We start from the raw sequence: 16,983 nt of genomic DNA on the forward strand, positions 1-16,983 counted from the left end.
TCATTAGGAAAGTACCAGTTTAAAATCAATCAGTACATGTGTTAATGAAAGGGATCTATCAATGTCCATGGGAACCATTGGCTTAGTTCAGTCCCAGGTAAATGATGAGGAAGGTTCAGTGTGTAATGGTGAAATATAGATGTTAACAAGTGGGAGATAGCAGAGAAGGTAGAATTTCAATTCAAACAGGGGTGCCAGTCAGGACAGATGAACTTTACATTGGTCAGTACAAACAATGGGAGAAAAATGTGCCTGAACTGTATTGTTACAGAGGTTAGAAAGTGAATTCACCTGCTACTCATTCCCAACTCATTGCCTGCAGCCTATTTAAACCCTGCACTCAGCCACAATTTTTGTTCACTCATATAAACAAGCCAGCCTCAACCAGTTGTTTCAAGCCTTCAGTTACCTGGTTGCTTTGTTGTGTTAAGTATCTGATCTCTCTTGTTTTGTGGCCCTTCATGGCTTGTTATTTTTGCAATTTATTATTAAAGTTACCACTCACCGCTAAATTGTCTCCACTATTGTTCAATTGGGTCAAGCCTCCTCTACATTTCCTGATAAGATGAATGAAAGAGCAAATGACCCAGCAGAGTTTGCATGCCTAAAGGAAGCCATCTGTTCTCAGGTTGCAGAAGCAGCAGGAAACCATTAACCATCTATTCACCTCCCTCAACCAACACTTTATCCCACTGCAGCAACCTGGTGTCAGTCAACCTCCTCCTCTGAGCCTTGTATTTCAGCTCCCAAATGCCTCAACGGATCCCCAACACAATGCCACACCTTACTGTCCCAGTACATCTTACACGTCTTGCTCCAGCCACCTCTGTAAGTTACGGACCGAGCCAAGACGGCCTTCTTCACTTCTCTCTTCTCTGGCTGAGCTCTGACCTGGGCTGCCAATACCTGGGATAATAAAGCCCTCATTTGCAACCAATATGAAGATTCTACCACTGGGATGTGTTGAGTTTTCAACCAGCCAGGAAGTGGAAGGGAAACAGTGGATCAGGTACTTCACTTATGTCAAGGCTCATGCTCTGTGCTGGATTACACTGTGGAATTCAGGACACTCATGCTGGATTGTGATTGAAATGCAGAAAGATTCTCTAGATCATCCACCAGAACCCCAGATCCATTCCCAGAAACATTTCAGGCTGCAGACCTTTATCATCAATGCTTCCAGAACCCATGCAGTTAGGAAGAGGTCCCTTAACTCCCAAAAGCGTGTGAGTGTGAGAAGAAACAACTTGTGCTCTTACTGTGGAGCAGCCGATCATCCACACATCAAACGTCCACAGCGCCTGGGATGGCACCTCCAGGTAGGGATGAGCAGTCTCCTATCTGGCAGGCTCATCCTTATCCCTCATTCTAGCACCATAGTGCAACTCACTCTGTCTGTCCTCCTCCAGGCCCCGTTGGCGTTACATGCACAGGAAACTCTGGACCTGCAAAAAGTCCATGCTGTCATTGAATGGCCCCGGCCACACTCCCTCAAACAGCGATAGCACTTCTTGGGATTCTTCATTTTCTACCGATGGTTCATTAGAAACTACAGCCAAATCACTGCTCCTCTCCCCTCCCTCACTGAGTCACCTACCTCACGGATAACCTGGCCTGCTGCCAAGCACCATGCTTTCAAGTAGCTCAGGTGATACTTCACCACTCCCATTCTCCACCATCTGAACCTCTCTGGCCTTTTTTGGTCGAGGTGGATGCATCTGATGTGTGCACCAGGGCCGTCCACACGCAGTGAGAAACAGATGGGAAGACACACCCTTGTACCTTCTTCTCACACAAGTTCAGGTCTACATGGCATTGTTGTGGGGTAGCAGACGGGGAGCTACTCACCATTAAATGGTGACATTTGCTGATAGGGAACACCGAACCTTTTTTGATCTGGACTGACCACCAGAGCCTCATACCAATTCAACAGACCCGCCAACTTAACCTACGCCTGATGCTGGTCCCTCTTCATTGAGCAAATCAACTTCACCATCTCCTACCAAACAGGCTCTAAGAACACTAAGGTGGACATCCTGTCATAAGAGACCAACATAGATGATACAGAGATTGACCCTCAAGGCATCATTCCATCCTCGCAGATTCTCACCTTGCTTATGTGTGATCTTGGGAACCAGATTCGCCAGGACCTACACCTGCTCCAGCCACATACTTGACGGCTGTATATATGTGCCAGCAGGCCTAAACTCTGTGGCACCCCAGTGGCCTGCTCCTCATCTCTCTCCAGATATCCAGGCACATGGCAGACCCTGAATTTTCTGCAATGCTGGTCCTGGTGGTCCACCATGATCGCAGATGTATGTCAGTTCATTGCCACCGGTCCTCAATATGCCCAGACCAATTCATCCAACTAGCGGCACTCTGGGCTGTTTACTAGTCCCTTGACACCCAAAGCCCCACAATGCCATGGATTTCATCACGGGTTAGCCACCTTGCGATGGGGCCGCAGTAATCATAACAGTGGTGGACCATTTCTCCAAGGCTGCCCACTTCATTGCTAACTTCTGTCAGCCTCTGAGACAGCAGACCTGGTTCTCCAATATGTAGTTTGCCTCCACAGCTTCCACTAGGGCAATGTGTCAAAGCAGAGTCCACAATTCATCGTCCACTTCTGGTGATTCTTCTGCTCCTTCCTCTGCCCCTCAGTGAGCTTGTCCTCTCGCTATCATCTGCAGACCAATGGACAGTCAGAAAGATTCAATCAGCAAGTGATATTTTGCCGCCTCTAACCCTTCCACATGGAAGATACTTATCTGTTCTGGGCCGAGCTACACACAACCTACACACCTCCTCTGCCACAGATATCTGCACCCTTTGAAGTGCTTCAAGGCTACCAACCCTCTGTTGTTCTCAGCAGAGCAGCCCATCCACCAGGATCCTGGTTTGCCGCTGCAAGTATGCTTGGAAGAATGCATGGAGAGCTATTGTAGCTGTCAATTGCAAATACTGTCACCAGGCTAACTGCCCTCAGTGCCCACACAGACTACTCCAACCTGTGGACCATGTATGGCTGTCCACCCAATATCTGCCTCTGTGTATAGGCTCCTGCAAGCTCTTGTCCTGGCTCATAGGTCCCTTCAAGATCACCCATCACATCATTCTAGTTAGTTGCCATCTCTGGCTGCCACTCTCAGGATCACACCTATCTTCCACGTGTCTTGCCTCAAGCCCAATTGTCCATGGTCCACTCGACCCACCTGAGCCTGCACTTCCAGAAACCAGGATGGTAGAAGGTGGTCTGGTGTACATGGTTTACTGGTTTATGGATTTATCTTGTCATGGACTGACTGTGCAGTACCTTGTCAACTGGAAGAGTACAGCTTGGAGGAGAGGTACTTGTTGCCATCCAGTTTCATCTTGGATCCATATCTCACTGAGAAGTCCTATCAGATCCATCCATATCATCCTGAGCCATCATATTCTGGCAGTGTGAGGGGTGGGCGGGGTGGTGTTTCCTCTTAGGCCTGCACCAAGCAAGCACCTCCACTCAGGAGTCGCCCGCCACTCATTTCCAACTCATCACCTGCAGCCTATTTAAACTCAGCTCACATCTGTAATTCTTGTTTACCCCTATGAACCAGTCAACCACAAACAGTTAGTCCGAGCCCTCAGTTATCTGGTTGGCTTATCTGATCTCTTTTGTTTTGCGGGCCTCCTCATGGCTTGTTAATTTGCAGTTTATTATTGAAGATATCACTCACCATCAAATTGTCTCTACTGCTCTGCACTTGCAACAAGATCAAGGAGCTGACTATTAACTTCATGGGCAGGTCCATGAGCCTGTCCTCATCAGAGGTCAGAGGTGGACAGGCTCAGCAACTTTAAATTCCTCCATGTTATCATTTTGAAGGTCCTGGCCTAAACACAGCATCTAAGTGCAATTATGAAGAAAGCACAGAAGCACCTCTACTTCCTTAGGAGTTTGTGAAGATCTGTCATTACACCTAAAACTTTGACAAACTTCTCTAGATGTGTGGTAGAGAGTATATTGAATGGCTACATCACAGCCTGGTATGGAAACACCAATGCCCCTGAGTGGAAAGTCCCATAAAAAGCCTATCCCACCATTGAGCACATCTACCTGGAGCACTATTGCAGGAAAACAACATCTATCATTAGGGACATCAACCACCCAGGCCATGCTCTCATCTTGCTGCTGCCGTCAGGAAGAAGGTACAGAAGCCTCTGATCTCACACCACCAGAGTCAGGAACTGTTATTACCCCTCAGCCATCAGGTTCTTGAACCAAAGAGAATAATTTCACTCAACTTCACTTGCCCCATTACTGAGATGTTCCATCAACCTGGATTTATTGAGTATGCCCACAAGAAAATGAATCTCAGGGCTGTATATGGTGACATATATGTACTTTGATAATAAATTTACTTTGAAATTTTTAAACTTTGAAGCTTCCTCTCCATTTCCTGACATCATGGACTAACTCTCCTAGCCTTTTCTCTGTCATGTGTTCGAAGTTTAACCTTTACCGATCTTTACCATCTCTAGATAAAGACATCCTCATTTGGGCAGCAGCAACAATCATCGCCCAAGGCAAATTCAGCATTCGATTTTCTGTTTTTGCCAGTTCTCCCTCTCTTATCGCCCTTCCACGAATCTCACGTCTACTGAAATGAAGTAAAGACTGAAAAAAACACACACACACATTTTAGCCAATTAACTTGACTTCAGCATGACTTGACCTGCACCGACAGAACCCTTACAAATGTTATACTTTCATTAAGGAATACAACTGAGATTGAGCGATTTATTTCCATTCACAGAATGCCGGAGGAACTCAGCAGGCCAGCAGCAGCTATGGATTTATTTATGTTGTTTTGTAAGGGTTCAGTATAAATGTTAAACATATAAATCGGAGCTTCAACTGTTGTATAACCATGTGGAGAAAGGCCATCCCGCCCCGTCTTTACAATCTGCTGTAAATTTACCCTCGATTGATCAAGCCAGTTAAGGAAAACTAAACCGGACAAATAATGTCGGCTTTCACTCGTTAGCCAACTCTTTGTCATGTTCTCCTTAGTTATTGCTATTTACTTATATTTGCTTTTGAACAGCTTGTTGTCTTCTGGGCTCTGGTTGATCTTTCATTGATCCTGTTATAGTTACTATTCTCAGAATTAGAATCAGAATCAGGTTTATTATCACCGGTATATATCTTCAAATTTATAAACTCATACAGACTTGCTGAGTCACAGGAAAATGAATCTCAGAATTGTATATGGTGACATATTTGTACTTTGATAATAAATTTACTTTGAATTTTGACATAAAGAACATTTTTTTAAAATTCTGAATCAAGATATTCCTGTCACATTCGGACCCATGGGCCTAGAATTCTTGTCAGTATTAAAACTACCTGTATGTCGTTTTCGGATGAACTACCTATCGTTTTAACATCGTTCCCGACAATTTGGCCCGTAAGGTTTCATGGCGCATAATTGGGTGCCAAGGTGGCGTAGCTATTAGCGCAAAGTTATTAGAGCTCGGAGTTACGAGCTCAGTTCCAATGTCTTTTGCACGTCCTCCTCATGGCGTGAATGGCCAAGTGCTGTAGATTGCTTCGTGGGGAAACACGGCTTTAATAAAGAAGAGGTTGGAACCCGCGCAGAAAAAAAGGTTTAGTGCAGAAAGAAGTCCTTAAAGTCATGAGAAGAAATTACTTCGTCCAGTTGGCGGGAAACGTTAGGATTCACGACCCCATAAGTGTAGTATATACAGTAGTAGAACTACTAGGACTTGATGTTAAGTTGGCACTCTCGATGTTGGCAGTGGGTTTGGAGTGGTGACAAGGAAGGAGGGTAGTTAAGTCATCGGGGTCATCAGGTGGGCACCCTCCTTCTTTGACGTTTAGTTGATAAGCCTACGACGTCTCCAGAGGGCTCAATGGTGCTACCTGGCGTCCCAGATACATCCCCCTCAGTTCCATACCCCCCGTCTTCATCTTGCAGCCCAGTTGTTGTCTTTCATTTTAATCCAAATCCAATTGCTGCTTTCTTCTGCTGCATTTGACAAGGACTTGATTGCTTGTGGAGGGAATAACCCCTCACCCCCATCTTCTTCAATAGACTGGTCGTAGATGTAGCAACGAATCCCCTGCATCCCACTTCTACAGGGAAAATCTTGGTCTTCCAGCCATTCTGGGTAACTTCAGTTGCCAGTTCAGAGTACTTCGTCTTTTTCCTCTCATAAGCTTCTTCGACACCATCTTCCCATGGTACTGTCAATTCCACAACATATTGCCAGCTTGGCTGTTGTAGATCACAGGACCATGTCTGGCCGGAGTGTTGTAGCTGCAATGTCTTTTTTTTTTCAAGCTTTTTTTCCAAGTCCACGTCCATTTTCCAATCCCCAGCAACCTGCAGAATGCTTACATCTTTTGATGTTATATGGTGCTCTGGAGGTTGGCCTGCTGGTACAAATCGTGTAATGTGGACATTTCCTAGATAGATAACGTTTTAAATATTATGCCAATTAAATAATGTCGGGTTAGTTCAGAGAATAGGCTATTGAGATGAAATATCAATAGCGAGGGGCCAAAAAGTCTACCTTCTTAATGTGGTAGTCCCGCAGAAAGGGTCTCGGTCCGAAACGTCGACTCTATTCCTACTCATAGATACTGCCTGACTTGCTGAGTTCCTCCAGCATTGTGTGTGAGTGTGTGTGTGAGTGAGTGTGTGTGTGTGTGTGTGTGTGTGTGTGTGAGTGTGTGTGTGTGTGTGTGTGAGTGTGTGTGTGTGTGTGTGTGTGTGTGTGTGTGTGTGTGTGTTACTCTTGCTTCTGTATGTAATTGATAACTGTACAGAGTAAGGAGAAACGATTTCCAGTGGGGCGGAGAACACCCATTCATACAAAACTACGGTAAACACTTCCTCAGTGCTAGGAAGGGTTGTGGGAGCAGAATGAACGGCCACGTTCAGAAATTAAATTGTGTAAGGAAAGATTAACCAGAGAAAGAGTGTGAATAAATTGGATAAACCCGTATGGGCACGATGGGGTGGACGACGTTCTTTACAGTTTATAATTCAATGATTCTATGAACTAATATATAGGACGAAAAAGAACGAAGTAATTTGCTTATATGGTTGAATACGTGATATAGGGTCATGCAAAGTAGAAGATCTGTAAAATCCCATGTAATTCACAGCGAGGAAATAATACTTTACAACATTCGTTCCTATTTTATTCATTATAAGAGGGCTATCTCTGATTTGTTATTTGCTTGACGTTCAGGAAGTCCAATAAATGGGCTCGATGGGGTGTCAGATAAGTAAATTAGAACACTTGACGCATGGGGGAAGATGCGTCTCGCTTATAAATAGGAGCGGCGGGAAGACAGACTCGGTCGCAAGTTGCACGAACTTGCACGAAGGCTCAATGATGCCCACGTCGAGTTCCTCGTCAGCCAAGGGGTTCCGCAGGACTGTCTCGGAGCTGGACTCCAAGCAAGCCGAGACAGTAACGGTAAGATCTCAGTTTCTTTCCTACACTCTCCGTTAGAACAATCTGTCCGCTACTTTTATCTCAGCTGAGATTAACCTGTGCATACATTGGTTTTGCAGAAGCGAAATATTTTTGTCGGCAGATTATTTATACGTCCGTACTATTAATGCGTTCAATTAAAGCCCTTTACCAGTCGCTCCAATTGGTTAAGAACATCCGAAAATATAAAAACATGTAACTCGGCTATGAGACCTGCAGTCTAATTCAAGTTGGCTGTCATAATTATTGAGAAGAGATTTTAAAAAACACTTTCCCGGAAAGGAGAGTGAGGGTGAAGTGTAACGCTTATAACTGGGAGTGACGAAGAGTAAAGATGAATTGATTTACCCCGACTCTGTTTCAGAATGTCTCGGGGTAGTTAGCTGTCCGACAACTGCGCGCTCAGTCAAATCACAGGAAGCGCAAACTGAATAAGGATTTGGCTCCATTCGTCATGTAAAGATTTTGAGTTCTGATTTTTAAACTTCAATAGTATATTTAAAACCTGCACAGCTTAATCAATTCCCTAATGAGTAGTGGGAGAAAATATTTGCGAGCGATGCAGTCAGATTAGTAAATGCACGGTAATCGGGAGATACGTTTGCGTTTTAGTCAGGGTCGCTTTCGGCACAATGCAATATTCACCTGAAAGTTGGACGTTTTGGATTGTAATTTTATTTTCTCCCCTAACCCTGTATTTCAAACTCCTAACCTCTGCTTAGAATAAACGTGCCAGCGATATTTGTCACTGAAAGCTAACACTAGTCCGACCCTTTACTTAGCTAGAAAACGGAATGAGATTTCCCCTTTCAGGAGGCATTTCCTGCCTTCTGTACTTTTCCCAGCGGCTTGGTAGCTGATCAAGTGGGGGCTGCCTTGATCCTGGTAACATAACACCTGCCTCTCGCTCCCACCACCATCATCACAGCCCCTGACAGAAAGCCTTCCTGTTAGCAAGAAGTCCATCGCAGCGCCTGAAATACATAAACGCATTCCAAAACAAATAGTGAAGCAACAGATTTCTTTCAAATGGAGACTTCAGCTCCTTTGCTGCTGCGAGTGTTTTCACATTTGTTTAGATGTATTTGCTGTTTGTTCCTTACCACGTGTGCTGTAGCCTTGTGTGTGTGTGTGTGTGTGTGTGTGTGTGTGTGTGTGTGTGTGTGTGTGTGTGTGATGTATATATTACTATTCCTCCAGAATATGAAACGAAAGGAAAGCAGCAGCCTTCTTAGGCAGTCCCACCAGATGTAATGACTTGCTTTTGCTAGAATGCTCAGGGCTCTGGAGTAAATCATGAGTGCAATTGTGATCAGCCTGGCGTTGGGCACAAGGAACTGGGACAGGGGGCATCACCATCAGACAGGTGGGTAGTTTGAGAGGAAGTCCATTGTTGACCAATTTTGAATTAAAAGGATTCTCATTATTTCACTTTTGGCCATAAATCTGATGGGAAATTAAGCCAATCCATTCTCTCTGTGCAAAAGCTTCTCTCTAACCAAGACCAATTATGTTCCCTTTACTTAGTGTGCCTGTCAGCAGTCTAAAACAAAGGCAGAAAATGCTAGAACAACTGTATGAGTCAGAGGCTGTGGGTACAGTTGTAGATAAACTGTGGTTTAATCTGTTGATTCAGTCATCATAACTATTCATTTCCCACTTCGTCCTAACATTTGCTCTGTCTAGCCTGATTTTTTTTTTATGACTTCTTAGGTGGAATTACCTACCTGACCTTTACCTTACTCTACACCTCCCTTCTTTTTCAAGAATTCTTTGATTCTCTCTTTCTCATCTCTTTCTAATTTACTCTGATTTATCAACTTTACTTCTTCATACTTTCCTTTCCTTCTGTCACTTTTTGACCTCTCTGAATGTACACTCTTTGATTCCCACCTTTCTAACTACCCACCATCCCTCCAGTTCCTCCCCTCACCCTCTTTGATCCTTTCCTCTTCAATCCGTGGCACTTCCCCTTCCACCTTGTTTCAGTCACTTTTTGGTTATCCACCTTGGATTCTTTTTCTTTTTAATCCCTCTTCGGATCTAATATTTCTCACTTCAATTACTTACACCTTTTTTCGTGCTGTTTCTCCTTTCTCTTTAATTTTTTTCTAAAAAGATTTTCAGTCATGAATCTTGGGACTCGAGTCACATTCCCACCTCTTGGTTAGGCTGGAGGTTTAAGCTTTGGTCCAAGGATTTGTGCACACATTAGTGTATTACTGGAAGTACCACAGTATGGGAAGTTTTTCCTTCCAGGTGATTTCCCACTCGGATAGTATCATTTCCATCAAATGGCCATTGAAAGTTTCAAGTCAATAAGCATAGATGTTCTAGCCAACAATTAACACACAATTAATAATGCCAAAATGGTTTGTCTCATCTTAATTTTTTTCCCCAAACATTGTTCTCTTGCCAAAACCTCTTATCTCATCCCAGGCATCTGTAAAACTGAAGAAACTTGTACATAATCAGATTTGAGATGGAGATTAGGCTCCACCGCATCCACAGTATTACCAGTCTATTGTCATCTCATAGTTGCCTATTTCTGCCCCAGCATTTGTCATCCACTGCTAAAGTTCTCTAAGTTACTGCCACCCGTTCAGCTTTTCTGGATGACATAACCCATTCTTCCATCTGGAAGATTGAGGTCATATTAAGCTCCTTGCTCTATTTCTTAACTTGCACCAAGTTCTGTTCACCATCAATCCTGATGTTTTTTCACCCCCTCTTCAGCTGTATGGTGTTTTGATTACAAGAATCTCACCATTTTTTTTAGCATCCTTCATGTCCCTCTAACGGCTACTATCCCTAAATATATCTGGTCTTCTCCACGTTTCAATTCTTAATTATCTCTAAATATAAATTCTCATTAATAATTGTTATGTCTTCAATTGCCACAGCAAACAATGATTCAAAGATTCAAAGCACTTTTATCATCAAAGTATGTATAAATTATATAACCTTGAGATTTATCTGCTTACAGGCAGCAACAAAGCAAAAACCCGAAAGAATCCAATTTTTTAAAAAGGACAAACACCCAATGTGCAGTGAAAGAAAACACACACACACACACACACACACACGCATACACACACACGCACACACACACACACACACACACACACAAATCATGCAAAACATAGAAGCAAGTTAGTTCCCTCCATAAAAAATTCTTCCCCTTTCCTTTCCTTCCTTTCTTTAAACATTCCTTAATTCCACTTTGGCACTCTTTACAAATACCTCTTCTAATCATCTTCATTTGTGCCTCAACCTGGCTGGTAAGAATGTTATGAAGCCGACTGTGTCATTTAGATATATTAACGAGATTATATAACTGCATTTTCCTTATGACTAGGGTTATTTAAAATGATGTTCTTCAGTGTGCTAATGTGTAAATGGACTGGCACGTCTGCTGAGATTGTACTAATCACATGCCAAAAGTAATCCATTAGGATTTGCACTTTGGGATGTGAGTGGTGCTATATAAATGTAAATTCCTTCCATCTCTGCAATTCTGCCTTGGATTGTTTGGTGCCTTTTTTTATCTTCACTTTTTCTCTGATTTTGACTTTCTTGCTATCTCTTTTAGTTCTGAGGTTTCATTCCTATCTCTGATCCTTTATTTCATTGCTGTCTTTCTCACTGTTGCTAATTCCTCTCTTTTATAACATCATGTTCTCTGATTTGTATTTAAACATTCCATTTCACTTTTGTCTTTTGTGTGTTTATCATTGGATCTGTTGTTTTTATATACACTGTTTTCTTGCTTTGTCTGAACATTGTGTTTTTCTCTTGGAACATTTATGACACAGACCATGTAATTTTTTTTTGTCTGAGCTGGTCAAAAGAAGTTGGTCAGTCCAGTCATTCCCCAGCATCGGTTCTATATGTCATGGCTTTTCAAGTAAATATGAATGGGCTGCTTAAATGTGATGAGGATATCTGCCCCAACCCACATTTCAGACAGCAAAGTCCACCGTCAGCGTGAATCTTTATCGCATCCCCTCTGATCTTTGTGCCAATTATTTTAAACCCTGTGCTTTTTGAATCGCCTTTCAAAGGGAACAAATTCCCTTCATACTTAATCTAAACCCTTCACTATTTTATATATGTATAGTACTTAAATTAGGTCTCCCTTCTGTCAGCTCTGTTCCATAGAAAACAATCCTAGCCTGTTCAATCTTGCCTCCTAGTTAATTTTTCTTTCCAGTCAAAATTTTCCTCTGTACCTTGCCAGTGCAATCACATCATTCTTGCATTGCAGGGATCTGGGCCATGTACAATACCCAACTGTTTTGCATGCAATTGTACCATATCCTTTCTGCTCTTATATTCTATCTCCTGGCCAATCCATTATGCCTTTATCACTATTTTATTGATATCTCTTCTACCTTTACGAATACAGTATGTGGATAACCTCCCTTTATGATGTGTTGATTTAGGTTATTGCATTTTTAAATAATTTACCTTACACTGGATTAAAAGCTATTTGCAATTTCTCTGTCCAAGACCATCAATAGCTTCCTGTGGTCCAAAAACCTTCTTCCTCGTCATCCACAAAATAGACGATTATTGTATAATCTGCAATTTCTTTACCATGAACACTGAACCTAAAAATAAATTATTTATTTATATAACACTGTGTGCAAAATCCCATTTTCAATCCTTTCTGATCCTGTCTTTAACCTCTTCCTGTTCCTCATAATTTTTTCTTTATTCTCTTGATTCTCTGATATCACTGATCCTCTCCATTGTACTAAGTACTGTTGTTGTTAATTTGAATTTCACTATCCCCTTTTCAGCTTCTTATTGAAAAATCCATCCTCTCCTATTTTCTGATCTCATTCATTTCTCTTTCCAATCTCACTGACCTGTTCATCAATCCTCTTTCACCTAATGCTCAGCCGTTCTCCTGTTCCAATCTTCATTAATTCTTCAATTCTTCTCCATGCAGTTTTATTTGAAAGATCCCTTTTCCTTCATGATTCCATATTTCTTTTTGATTCCATCTCTCTGATTTATTGGAGGTGTTTATGAAGGAAATTGCTGTGTGTGAGGAACACTGACAACAATATCCTTTCACTGTCTAATATTCAAAATCCTGAAAATGCCAACATATCTGTATTTGTTTTATAATTATTTTATTAGAATTCCTCTTTCATTGCAATTTCCAAGATGTTGTTTCCTCACACAAGTTTTGCCTTGATATCATTCTTTTCTTGATATCATTCTTTCCTTCTGAACTCTCATCCTACCTGCTTTGTTTTGCCCCTTAATCAATCATCAATTCTAATGTAATTCCACATATTCTCTTATATTATTTATCAACCTCTCTTCTGCTATATATGTTCTCCATTCCTTCTCAAATTACATCCTCAAATTTCTCTTCTTGTTGATTCTCTCAGTCCCTAATCTACCACCCATGTTTACCTTAAATCCTTTCTCTATAGGGTCTTCCTCCTTTTCATCTATGTGTTTGGCATTCCACTAATTGCTTCCAACTGACCTTTCTATTTCCTCTCTTCCTTATGCCTTCTTTCTCCAAAGCTCTGTTTTTCTCCTTTAAATTTTGGTGTTTCTCTATGATTTTCAAATTCTATCTTTATATTAAAATTCATTCTTGTTTCCTTATTTTGCTTTATATCATTTGGTTCTATCCTTCATCTCTAAGGCTGATCTTCCCTCTTACTCTTCTAACTTTTCCTCCGTCTTTGGTAGATGCCAGTTTACCTTCTTCAGGCAGAACTTTACTTTCATGGCTTATTAGATGTCCTTTCTTGCATAACTCTGAATCTGACTGACATTTTTTTCTTTGTGATTTCAGTCCCCCCCTTTCATTGGACGGAGGCAGTCTCTGATTGAAGATGCTCGGAAGGAACGGGAAGCAGCTGCGGCTGCTGCAGAGTCTGGAGATTCTGGGGACCAGCTGGTGTTTGAAGAAAAGGATGGCAGAGCTATGGTTAATCTGTTTTTCACTCTCCGCTACAGCAAGGGACCTGCGCTCTCCCGCACCCTTAAAGTGTTTGAGGTAATACCAAATATTCGTCATTGCAGAATAAATCATAATAGTTTGTCGATATGAGGCATGGTTCAAGAGCTTAAAGTACCTGATTTGGAGGAATACAAGCTAATCCAATCCTTCAAGCAATTAGCCAGTAAACAGGATGAAAGTAATAACATTGGTCTGATTATAGCTTTGATTCCAGTATCTGCAGTTGAAGTGTAGCTAACCCTGAGATGCTTTGGTTTTCACATATCAAAGTTATACTAATGGCTGCTGCTATAGTGAATTCAGTGACTAAAAAGTATTCAAGGTCATACTGATGGCTGCTGCCATAGTGAATTCAGAGACTAAAGATGATTGCTCATTAATGCCTGGGTAAGTGACTTCAGACAGACCCAGAACTGAATAGTGCAGGAAAGGTATTGATTTGAAATCATTGTGTTGTGGTGACAGGAGTTTGCTGGTGTCAGTGTTCTGCTGAGTTGCAGTTCCAAAATAGCTATGGATCTATATGAAATGCTAGAAAAACTCCAGTAAACTCTAGGAAGACCAAACACACTAGAAATGTATTTAATAAACATTTTCTGTATGTTCTTAACTGGGTGCCTTTAAAATGAATGCTTCTTGGCAAGGTATGTGGCCTGACATTTCAGTTCTTGAAATACACAGGTTGTTTGTGGTGATATGATAGCAGTTTGTGCACAGTGGTTTGACGAGGCCTGAGGGCTATCTCTGACCCTCACAGGTGAACAGTGCACGGAGTCTGAGGCAAAAACAATGTCCCAAGTGATTTTTATCCTTTGGTTTATTCTGACTTTGCTTGGAGGGGACAAATAGCGCAAGCAACATATGTACTGTCAGTTTTTGCATTCAAAACAATCTGCTTTTTGAGACAATTCAGTAAAAATGTTTAGTTACACTGTATGTGTGAATGTATATGTATGTGTGTATGTATATATATAATATATATATATATATACACACACACACACACACACACACACACACACACACACACACACACGTAAGTGTCAAGGAAGAAATGCAAAGCATCCATGAGTACATCAGGAAGATGGCTCCTGTAAGATGACCTTACGAGAAGGTAGTGGAGATTGACAGAGTTAAGATTCTGTGGGATTTCCAAATAGAGACTGATGAGCAGGTACCGGCCAACCAACCAGACATAGTAATATTGGACAACAAACAGAAGAAAGCCATAGTAATAGATGTGGCAATTCCAAATGACGGTGACATCAGGAAGAAAGAATATGAGAAGCTGGAGAAGTACCAAGGCTTGAAAGAGCAGACATAAGGGATGTGGAAGGTTAAAGCCAGAGTAACCCCAGTGGTGAAAGGAGCTCTTGGAGCTGTGACACTTGGACTAGGAGAGTGGATCCATCAAATCCCAGGATCATCGTCTGAGATCTCGGTCCAGAAGAACGCACTACTGGCCACAGCAAGGATACAGTCGAACCCTCAAGCTCCCAGGGCTCTGATAGAGGACCCAAGATTGAGGGAAAAATATACATACACTCCATGCATAATGGGTGAGAAAATCAAATAAATTAAGTACTGCAAAAAGAGAGAAATGTAGTGCGTAAATAGTGGGGTGGAGTCATTGTTGAGAAATCTGATGGCAGAGGGGAAGAAGCTGTTCCTGAAATGTTGAGTGTGTGTTTTTAGGTGCCTTTATTTCCTCTTTAATGGTAACAATGTGGAGAGGCCATCTCCTGCATGTTGGGGGTCCTTGATGATCCATTTTGACGCATCGTTTTTTGAAGATGTCCTCAGCACTCGGGAGGCGAGTGCCTTTGATAGATTTGGCTGAGTTAGCAACCCTCTGCAGCTTTTTCCAATCCATACAGCAGCACCTCCGTAACAGATGGTGATGCAACTAGTTAGAATGTTTTCCACAGTATGTCTTGAGTGACATCCCAAATCTCCTCAAACTCTCAGTGAAATATAGGCACTGCCATGCCTTTTTGTAATTACATCAAAAGGTTGGGCCCAGGATAGATCCTCAGAGATGTTGACAACTAGGAACTTGAAACTGCTCACCCTTTCCACTGCTGATCCTTCAATGAGGACTGGTGATCGTTGCCTCGATTCCCCTTCCTGAAGTCCACAATCAATTCCTTGGTCTTACTGACATAGAGTACAAGGTTGTTGTTGTACCATTCAACCAGCTGATCTATCTCACTCCTGTATTCCTCCTGATCATCAGTTGGGAACAACAACAGTTGTTTCATCGGCATATTTATAGAGGGCAGTTGAGCTGTGCCTAGCCACACATTTCTGGGTGTAGAGAGAGTAGAACAGTGGGCTAAGCATGTATCCTTGAAGAGTGCCATGTTGATTGTCAGCGAGGAGATGTTATTTCCTATCCACACTGGCTATGGTATCTCCTAATGTGGAATTCAAGGATCCAGTTGCAGAGGGAAGCCCAGAGCCCCATGTTTTGAAGTTTGTTGATTAGCACTGAGATTATGATGGTGTTGAACACTGAGCTGTAGCAGCCTGATATAGATATTGCTATTTTTCAGGTGATCCAAGACTGCGTGGAGAACCAGTGAGACTGCATCCAGTGTAGACCTATTGTAGTGACAGAAAAATTGCAGCAGGTCCAGTTCCTTGCTTTGGCAGGAGTTAATTCTGACCATGACAAACCTCTTAAAGCACTTCATCACAGTCCATGTGAATGCAACTGGGTGATAGCTGTTGAGGAAGCTCACTATGCTCTCCTTGGGCACAGGTATAATTAACACCATGTTCAAGCAGGTAGGAATGACTGACTGCTTCAGTGAGATATTGAAAATGTCCTTGAACTCTTCTGCTGAAGTTATCTGCAGAAGTTTTCAGTGCCCTGTTAGATACATCATCAGGGCCTAATACCTTGCAAGGGTTCACCTTCTTGAAACATGTTCTTGCATCAGCCTCTGAGACTGAGATCTCATGGTTGCCAGATGTTGCAGGGATTTGCTCGGATGTAGTTTTATTCTCCCTTTCTAAAGGTGTAGAGTTCCTCTGGGAGTGAAGCATCATAGCCATTTGTAATGTTAGGTTTTGTAGTGTAGGATGTAATGCCTGTAAAGTCTGCCAGAGCTGACATGCATCCGATCACATGAGACCATAAAACCATGAAACATGGGAACAGAATTAGGCCATACGGTCCATCATGTCAGCGCCATCATTTGATCATGGCTGATCCATTTCCTTCTCAATTCCATTCTCCTACCTCTTCTCTGTAACATTTGATGCCTGACTTATGAACCTATCAACTTCTGCTTTCAGTACACTGGCCTACACAGCTGCCTGTGCAATGAATTCCACAGACTCACCACCCTGTGGCTAAAGAAATCCCTCCTCATCTTCATTGTAAATGGATGACCTTCTATTCATCCATTGAGGTTGTTCTGTTTGGTCCTGGACTCCCCTACCATAAGAAACATCCTCTCCAC

The 16,983-nt window shown here is 42.3% G+C and overlaps 1 protein-coding gene across 1 annotated transcript in view; it reads left to right on the top strand.

Annotated features, from left to right (window-relative positions):
• The first annotated feature begins 7,370 nt into the window (after positions 1-7,370).
• th (tyrosine hydroxylase) overlaps positions 7,371-16,983 on the top strand; it is a 75,164-nt gene continuing 65,551 nt past the window's right edge. Inside the window, exons 1-2 of the mRNA XM_063063229.1 lie at positions 7,371-7,500; positions 13,346-13,549. Coding sequence (XP_062919299.1) covers positions 7,414-7,500; positions 13,346-13,549 — 291 coding nt within the window. The 5' untranslated portion in view covers positions 7,371-7,413. The remainder of the gene's footprint in view (positions 7,501-13,345; positions 13,550-16,983) is intronic.

This window comes from Mobula hypostoma, chromosome 11 (assembly GCF_963921235.1).
Source record: "Mobula hypostoma chromosome 11, sMobHyp1.1, whole genome shotgun sequence".
NCBI lineage: Eukaryota > Metazoa > Chordata > Chondrichthyes > Myliobatiformes > Myliobatidae > Mobula > Mobula hypostoma.